The following is a 9,239-nucleotide window of genomic DNA, read 5'->3' as shown; positions in this document are numbered from 1 at the left end:
TTTTGTGTGTGTGAAAAATTACAATACCACCTGGACATCCATCCATAGTGGAATGGCTGGATGGAATGGATAAATGTATGAAAACTATGCATACTTAATGAGTTAAATCAATGTATATGGAAAAGATCTCCAGGGAGGAAAAAAGCCTTTAGGTAAATACATGTCAAAATGTGTCTGGCATGGTTGTGCACACCTGTGATCCCAGCTCTCTGCGAGGCTGAGGCAGGGGGATCGAAAGCCTCGGCCCACCCTGGGCAACTTAATGACTTAGGGAGACTGTCTCAAAGTAAAAAAAAGGGCATGTACCTGTGTGAAGGCTCTGGGTTCAATCCCTCATAAGACCCCCGCCCAAAAAAATCAAATCTAAAGGATATTCACAAAAAAAAATAAAATAAAATAAAGGATATTCACCACACTATTAAATGCCATTCCATGCAAATAAGGGAGTGCAATTAGGGAAGGATAAAGAAGATTCACAACAACGTAAAGTTATCATTGAATTTATTTTATTTCAAAGATATCTATGTACACCAAGTAAATACACACAGGGATTTGTGCAGTTTGGTTTGTCTTCCACACCGGCATGCAACATTTTGGCAGATGTGAGTGGGGAAGCCAGGTAGCCCTTGCGGTGGCCCTGGCTCTCTGTAAGGGATGTGACGTAGGAACGGGAAGAGGAGCATGTAGGGAGAAGCTTCTGGTGAAGGGTGGTGTGTGTACTGTTTCTTATTTCTGCAAGTGAGTTACATTTCCCTTACATCTTCCTAGAGAGCAGGCTGCCCTTCTGTGTCCCCTTTCTTCATATGCCCTACACATTCACATACACTGTTTTCAAGGATCGTTTGGAACCAGGTGAGGTGGTGCACACCTGTAATCCCAGCACTCAGGAGGCTGAGGCAGGAGGATCACCCTGAGATTCAAGGCCAGCCTGGGCTACATAGTGAGTTCAAGGCCAGCCTGAATAGCAAGACCTTGTCTCAAAAACAGACAAAAAAACAAACCAAAGATTACATAAGCCTTCTGGATTCTTAGATGTCCTGCTGGCAAATACTAGCTTAATCTAGAGGTGCGCTGGTGTCTTCCTTATTCTCTCAATGGAGTCTGACAACGCACAGTTCATCAATACCATCCCAGTCCTCCATCTGGTGAGTTGCAGGTGTAGGGGAGCCAGATTGGTCCCTTCTCAGAGCAGTACTTTTCAAACTATTCTATAGAACCCCCAAGGTCTCTTTGGACTCTTCAAGGGATCCTGAACCAGTGAAGCGTTTCTCACCCGAAAAAGAAAATGCAGACTATACCCAGGTGTGCATTGTCATTTTTTATATCAGGACTCTCCGTGACATTTATTTTGAGAAGTATTTAAAAATTACCACTTTTTTTTTTTCGGTCTTTTTGAGACAGGGTCTCGCTATGCAGTTCAGGCTCGCCTTGAGCTCACTCTGTAGCCCAGGTTGATCTTGAACTTGCAATGATCCTCCTGCCTCAGCCTCCCGAGTGCTGGGATTACAGGCGTGCACCACCACACCCGGCAAAAATGACCACTTTGGATTTCTTCCACACCCCTCTGGTATTTTCCCCCTGGTGTCTCTCCGTAACTGCTAGCAGTGGCTCAACAAGAGAAGGCAGAGGGCTCTCTCACTGGGAGGGATCACGGGCCATGATGACCAGCGTTTACCAGCGGCACTCAGACTGCGCTTTCGTTCCCAACTTAAAAGAAGTCACGTGATGGCGGACTGTCCTGGAGGATCCAGGTCTTTTTTTTTCTTTTTTTTGAGACAGGGTCTCACTATGTAGTCCAGGCTGGCCTTGAACTTGTGGCAGTCCTCCTGGCTCAGCCTCCCCAGTGCTGAGATTATAGGCATGCGCCACCACACCCAGCAAGATCGAGGTCTTTCGTGCTAAATACAACTGGTATCTGGACATCGGGCTTCTTGGTTTGAACTGGCGAGTGACCTTCATCAGTGCATTTACCTGGAAAACCACCTTAGCACCAAGTGGAAGGAGAAGGCCATCTGGAACTAAAGCAACAGTCCTCTCAACTGAGAGAGGGCGCAGGGCTGAGAATGTCTGGGGTCAAGCCCTTGGGCTCCGCCACCCCTGAAAAATCTGCCCTGGCTCTTTCTTTAAAGTGCACTTAATACCAGATGGGGACATTATACAAGGAACTCTTTGTGGGGGAAAATGTGTTCTGGGGAGAAGCCAGCCTCCAGCTCGAAAGGAAAAGCATCTAGAGAGAGCTATATTGCCAATGAACTGGAAGCCCCAAACCGAAAGGAAGAACATGAGACCCAGCGTGGGAGAAAGCAGTCCAGCTCACTGCCTCAACCTGAGGGTATGGGGACAAAAAGCAAAACCAACCAACCAACCAGAACACACTCAGCAACTTCTCAGCTAGTTCACTCTCCAGACCCAAGGACTAAGCACTCTGCTCGCACCTGCCTACTGCTATCCCCACGGCCAGAAGAGCAGCCATTGGACAGACTACTGGGAACAGTCTGTCTCCTTTCTGCAAAATATTTTTAATCAGCTCTGCGTTCTGGGGTAGAGGGTCCTAACAGGGGCTTGGACGAGAACGGGAAATGTGCTTTACACAACCCATGTTTCTTCTCAGTCCAGGGCAAGCGGAGGAGGAAAGCAAAAGGCAGACTTTGCAGGCCAGAGGTAAACCCCTGGAACCTCTTGGTTCAGGTAAGGGGTGCGTGGAGAAAATTATCTGTGTAATTTAGAAGCCCTTCCATCTCACCCTCCCCTGTATTATTCATGAAAGGGAGGAGAGGAAGAGTGTATTTCTGTCTTCTGAGGGTGCGAAGACATTTTTCTGCTTAAGGCTTTGTATGTACATATGTGTGTGTATGTGTGTGTGTGTGTGCGCGTGTGCACATGTGTGTGAGAAAGCAGGATCATGGCCCTCTACTCCCCATGTCTTCTTCCATCATCTCTGCGACCTCTGCCCAGTGACTACCACCACTCAGTGTGAGAGACGCGTATATGAGAGAGAGGAAACATTTCCCCTCCTCTCTATTGTCCCAAATGAGGAGGGGAGACTATGCTTAGAAATTGCTAAATACATTACTAAGTACTGAGAGCAGGACGGAGAGGGGGAGACGTAGCAGCAGCTTCTGATATATAGATACGGAGTACAAAGAGATACAGAGTCAGGAAGAGAGGACATCCAACGATACAGTCCAACAACAGGGGCCGGGGAGGGAGTTAGTGTCAGAGACCACAGGTTTGCAGCATGCTGAGAGAAGAGGCCTCAGTCCCTCTTAGAAACTGGGGAAGAAAGAGAAAGAAGATGTGAGGGACCAGCTGCGGCCCAGCTGCTTTGTAGGAACCGATGGCTTCTGGCCACATGTTGGTTTACAGCCCTGTTGTTTTTTTTGTCTTTTTGAGACAGGGTCTTGCTATGCAATTCAGGCTGGCCTCGAGCTCACTCTGTAGCCCAGGCTGGCCTTGAACTCTGGACGATCCTCCTGCCTCAGCCTCCTGAGTGCTGGGATTACAGGCATGAGCCACCATGCCTGGCTCCTGTTCCCTTAATACCAACAACCAGATCACCCACGTGGCCTCTGCTACACCATCCCTGACCCACCCATAGTCCTTAGGTAAGAGGGGCGGTTAGAGCTTGGGACAGCTGTTACTACCTCTGCTGACCCATATGCAGGAGACTGCTGACATTACGGCTGCAGGGACCAAGCTAGACTTCATGGGCATTTCCTGTGGCTTTTTGGTGGTATGTGTAGATGGAAAGATACGGTGTTAGTAGTAAATCACACTGCCTTTACTGCAGATGTCTTCACAAAATCTCTATCCATCTAAGATATTTGAGAATGCAGGTGGAGGGAGGGTCCCTTGTTAGCTATGGTCTACGACAGTGATGGCGAACCTTTCAGAGCTTTTAGTGATACAAACAGCCCGCTGCAGCACGCGTGCCGTAGGTTCACCATCACTGGTCTATGACCTGTTTGCAGCAGATGGACAGTGGCCCTTGCTCACTTCTTTTGGCGTATGGCAGTGACCTCTAGTGGCAGAAAGCAGCACTGTGGCTACTACAATAGCCAAAGGGAAAGCAATAGGGAGCAAGAGAGGTGTCAGAGTTCAGTGTGCAGGACACACGGGCTACGCACATGTAGCCCCTACCAGGGGCCGGCAGGAGCTGAGGGGTAACACTGCAGCGAAAGTCTTCAGGTGGTTAAAAAAAAGAGAGAAAACCAAAGAAGTGTGGGTGGGAAAGGGGGCCACGTGAGGCTGGTGAGGGGAGGTGGCCCAGGCCTACCTGAAAGTGCAGGTATGTAGCCATCGTCCCGTGGGAGATTAGCTGGCTGCCGTCTCTTGGTGGAGAGGGAAAAGCTTGGCCTGGTCCTCAGCCTCGTAGCCGCACGGCAGGTCACTCCTATGGGAGACACACACGCGGATCAGCGCCACAGAAGCGAAAGTATCACTGCCGTGGACACGGCTCTGACAGCGCTCCTGTGAGATAACCAAGGCCAGGGTCAGGGCCCGCTCATGCGTTCCAGGGACGCAGGGAACTGCAAGGCCAGGCTGATGTAAATGACTTGCCCAAGGCCACAACGTTCCCAACGTGAGCAGAGAAACCACTTCATCGGGTGTGCGTGGCCCCGTAACTAGAACAGGAAGAGGCCCCAGAGGGGACCGGAGGAGGGGACGGTGTTCCGCACAGAGGAGAGGGAATGCCTGGGTCTCCCTGACCACCCAGGGAGGGCAGGAAGATTCTCATTTCCTCCTCCCTCCCCCAGAGGCTCCAGGGAAGCACTACGCAAGGCAGAGGGAAGTTCAGTTGTTCTTCTGGTCCCACCCAGAGAACCCAGGGCAGCGGAGAAGGGTGTACCTATTGTCGTTGATATCTGTGGCATTTCCTGAAGGGGTCGCCAGTGAGGCAGTGGTGAGAAACAGAGAGCAGAGGGGGGTTAGGAATAGTCTTCCTAGGCCCCTCCCACCCTCACCCTTCTGCAAAACAAGTCAGTCTTCACACTGTCCTCAGTCACCCAAGGCCACACCGTTACTCTCTTGAGAAAAAACCTCCTGCCCCTAACTAAGGAGAAGGGAAAAGGACAGGCAGGGGAGGTGAAATCTAGACCTGAAAGAGTGGGTAAGTATCTTCCTGTTTTTTGTTTTTGGAATACAAGGGGTTGAACCCAGGGTCTGGTGCATGCTAGACAAATGCTCTGCCAGGGAGTTGTATCTCCAGCCCGGGTAACTTTTTATCTGAAGCCTTGGCATGTGAGGAAGGTTCACTTAAACTAGGGTCACCTACTTTTCCCATACCTCTCCACCTGCCCTGGGGATCCCAGAGGCTGGGTTACCCATCTTGGTCACTCACCATTGTCCATGTTGGCCTTCTGATATGAAGCCAAGGGGCCACCAGAAGACGGAGCTCCACTGCTGGTACAGGAGTTAGCAAAGCTGGATGGAGCAGAAAAGAGAGATGCAGCCTCCAGCATCCACGCTCCACCATTTATTATTTTTTTGTCTTTTTCAGATAGGGTCTCGCTATGCAGTTCAGGCTGGCCCTGAGCTCACTCTGTAGTAGCCCAGGCTGGTCTCAAACTTGCAATGATCCTCCTGCCTCAGCCTCCCGAGTGCTGGGTGCAGCCTGCAGGTGCACCACCATGCCCAGCAATGCTCCACTATTCTGAAGACCACAAACCCACATTCACCCTCAGCCATAGAGCCACACGGCCCGCCCCATCCCCAGAGAGCAGAGGACAGCAAACATGGTGGCACAGGCAGGGAGGCAGAAGCCCACCTTGTCCCAGGTATGATACTGAGGAAGGATTAGAAATGAAGCTACTTTGGAAGATAACTGAGTCCTAACCAATAACTGACCCAACTCTATGCCTTCCAGGCTCCGGAAAGCCTTGGGTCGGGGCCCCAGCCCATGCCCGGGGTCACTTACTACACATCTGAGGTGGAGCTGGGTGCAGCTTGCAGGTACAGATTCTGGTAGTTCTGGAAAAGGCTGTTGGTGTAACTGATGCACTCAGGGCTCCGGGTGCCATAGGGGTTGGTGGGGGAGGACGCTGGGTAGTGGCCAGGCCGTACAGGTTTGGCTGTAGAAAAGAGGGAGTGAACATGAGGAAGCCGTCTCTCTCTCTGGATTGCCCTGGTCCCAGAGGCCGTTTCACAGAGTTTGATGTGGGCTGCTTACAACATAATTCATCACTTTTCTTTCTCGGCAGCACTTGGAATTGAATCCAGGACCTCCTCACAGGTTAGGCAAGCACTGCACTGCCGAGCTCCAGTCCCAGCCCTTTGTGTTTGTTTGTTTGTTTGTCTTTTTGAGACAGGGTCTCGCTATGCAGTTCAGGCTCGCCTTGAGCTCACTTTGTACCCCAGGCTGGTCTCAAACTCACAAGGATCCTCCTGCCTCAGCCTCCTGAGTGCTGGGATTACAGGCGTGCGCCAGCACACCCGGCTGCTCTTATTTTTGGATGTGAGGGAAGGCTGGGCACTACAAGCAGTACTCTAGTTGCCTGACCCTCGGGAATTTGCCGGGCCCACTGCAGGCGGTAATCCCAACTGGCCTTAGACACCCACTCACCGATCTGGGCAGAATGGCCTCTCTTGCCCGAGCTCTTGTACCGTACGGCCTCCTTGATGCGGTCCACCTCCTGCTGGTACCGCCGCTTGTCCTTCATGGCGCCCTCCTTGGCCTCCTTCAGTGCACCCTCCAGGGCCTTAACTCTCTCAGCCGTAGCCCTAAGTCGTTTTTCCAGTTTAGGAAGCTCACAACGCAAATCTGCATTGTCACGTACCAGCTGCAGGGCGTCCAAGGAGAAAAGGCGGAAACAGAGGCAGGCGACGCAAGACAGTCACGGGGTAGAGTGTGAGCATGAGGGGTGGAGAGAAAATAAACAGAAGTCAGGAGTCAGAGAAGATGGAGACCACATTGTTTCTGTAAGAGATCTCGTTTCCTTCCTGTGATGTGGTCTTCTATCCAGTTCTTTTCTTCTTCCTACATCATTTTCCTAGGCTGCAAAACCTGACATTGCTACTATAGGCCGGAAATTTTCTTTTTGGTGTTTTGAGACAGCGTCTCCCTGTGCAGTTCAGGCTGGCCTTGAACTCACTATGTAGCACAGGCTGGCCTTGAACTCGAGGTGATCGTCCTGTCTCAGCCTCCTGAGTGCTGGGATTACAGGCATGTGCAACAGTGCCCAGCCAGCTCGGAAGTCTTGACAGTGCCTGGTCCCCTTCTTCATCGGGCCTGGGCACTCCCCTCCATGTCGCACAGCTTGTGCCAAACCAACAGCTCCAGGGCTCCCATGGGGATGAGGCACCCCCTTCCCCAAAGATGGCTGCATGGACATGCAAAGGGCAGGGCAGCTAGGGGAGGGCAGCAGTGTGAAGCGTGGATGTAGACGAGAGTGAGCGCAGGTAGGTGCAGTGCAGAGCAGGAGCAACAGCTCTAATCCAGGAGCCCCACATACATCCACGTACACACCATGCCCCATAGGCAGGAAAGAAAATGTTTGGGGTCTCACAAACATTTGTGCTCATTCCGCTCATGTTCAAGGACTTCCTGGGCTGTCTCTCCCTCCTTTAAACTAAGCTAGGGCATGGAAGAAGCACCTTGCAGCTAGAAACCTCTCTGACCCTTCCCCATAATGACTGGGGCACCACAAACTACAGAAGGGGCAGGGCCTCGGGGATATCAGGCAAACTGGAATATGGGGCAGGGGACACTGGAATATGGGGCAGAGCTGCAGTGCTCTGTGAGACTTTAATTTGGGTGATTTTTTTGGGGGGGGGTCTTTTTGAGATAGGGTCTCTCTATGCAGTTCAGGCCGGCCTTGAGCTCACTTTGTAGCCCAGGCTGGTCTCAAACTTGTAACGATCCTCCTGCCTCAGCCTCCTGAGTGCTGGGATTACAGGTATGTGCCACCACACCCAGCCTTAATTTGGGTGATTTATGGCTTACAATCAGTGTTTTTGCTGTGACAATAGTTGAACTTGATAATACAGTTGCAGCCCTGACATTCTGCTAGCTGAGAATTTTTTATATCTCTCCTTTTTCTTCCTGTCTCTGAGGTAGGATATTATGGCGAGTCCTCTGTCCTTTGCAGAAGCAGTTTTTGGCCCGTGGAACTTACAACAGAGGAAGAAGCAGAGGCCTCGATGAGGGAAAAAGATACGGCTCTGTTTTATTTGTTATTTTTAAAGCAATTTAATAGGTATTTGGCTAGAGAGGTAGAGTGAACATCTGGGAATGGCACAACTATTGCAAATATTTCCTGTCAGTCTTTCCATTCCTTTGTAATGTTACAATTTTATAGTAAGGTAAAGAAAGAAAGAAAGATGGTAGTAAAGCCCTCAACAGCCCCAAATAAAGTCAATTAACTCTGAAGATTATCACTGGGCTGCAGGTTTGGGAATTTTTATTTATTTATTTATTTATTTGTCTTTTTGAAACAGGGTCTCTATGCAGTTCAGGCTGGCTTTAAGCTCACTTTGTAGCCCAGGCTGGTCTCGAACTTGCAACGATCCTCCTGCCTCAGCCTCGAGAGTGCTGGGATTATGGGCATGCGCTACCACACCCCGCTCAGTTTTGGGAATTTTTCATTACAAGAAAAGCTGTAGTAAGTATGTACTATGTAGGCTGGGCATCACACTGGGAGGAAGATGGGGTCTGAGTTTTTCTTTTTCTTTTCTTTTTGTCCTCACCTCATCCCCGGACACTAAGGACTGAACCCAGAGTCTAGGCAAGTGCTTTGCCGCTGAGATACATCCCAGCCGCCAACAGAGTTAGGATTTCCTTTATGAATCAACTGATTTTAGTTTGTGGTTTCTTTTCTTTTCTTTTTTTTTTTTTGGTACTGGGAATCGAACTCAGGACCTTGCGCTTGCCAGGCAGGTGCTTGTGCCGCTGAGCTACACCCCCGGCTATGAGTCAATTTGAAAGAACCAGCTGACAGACTGTCGAGCCTGCCTCAAGGCTCAACTCGCTGGTGCCAGCGCGGTGCCCCTGCTCTGCACACTCCAAACATTCCCTGTCCTGCCCTCTCCCTCCCCGGCCCATACCTTCGAAACCCAGTCATCCAGCTAAGGAGCCGCCGCAGCAGGAAAGGCAGAGAGGCAGGAACTTTAATAAGCAGGCATTCTAAGGGCCCCAAGCCGGGGCTGGCTGGGCTATCTCAAGGACATCATTTAATGTCCTGGATTCTTTCCCCAAGGCCAGCAGATAGCGCAATTCCTTTTCTTTCTGTCTTTCGGAGACA

At 50.6% G+C, this 9,239-nt stretch overlaps 1 protein-coding gene across 1 annotated transcript in view; it reads right to left on the bottom strand.

Moving 5' to 3' along the window:
- Positions 1 to 1,477: 1,477 nt before the first annotated feature.
- The window catches only part of Kif5a (kinesin family member 5A), a 46,689-nt gene continuing 38,927 nt past the window's right edge, over positions 1,478 to 9,239 (bottom strand). The window contains exons 24-29 of the mRNA XM_005397522.2: positions 6,563 to 6,779; positions 5,918 to 6,071; positions 5,342 to 5,424; positions 4,850 to 4,877; positions 4,277 to 4,393; positions 1,478 to 3,273 (exon numbers count right to left, since the gene is read on the bottom strand). Coding sequence (XP_005397579.1) covers positions 4,315 to 4,393; positions 4,850 to 4,877; positions 5,342 to 5,424; positions 5,918 to 6,071; positions 6,563 to 6,779 — 561 coding nt within the window. The 3' untranslated portion in view covers positions 1,478 to 3,273; positions 4,277 to 4,314. The remainder of the gene's footprint in view (positions 3,274 to 4,276; positions 4,394 to 4,849; positions 4,878 to 5,341; positions 5,425 to 5,917; positions 6,072 to 6,562; positions 6,780 to 9,239) is intronic.

The sequence above is a fragment of the Chinchilla lanigera genome, unplaced genomic scaffold (genome assembly GCF_000276665.1).
Source record: "Chinchilla lanigera isolate Chin_1 unplaced genomic scaffold, ChiLan1.0 scaffold00057, whole genome shotgun sequence".
In the NCBI taxonomy this organism is placed as follows: domain Eukaryota; kingdom Metazoa; phylum Chordata; class Mammalia; order Rodentia; family Chinchillidae; genus Chinchilla; species Chinchilla lanigera.
The sequence above is the reverse complement of the archived record's forward strand: the minus strand, read 5'-3'. Positions and strand labels throughout refer to the sequence as shown.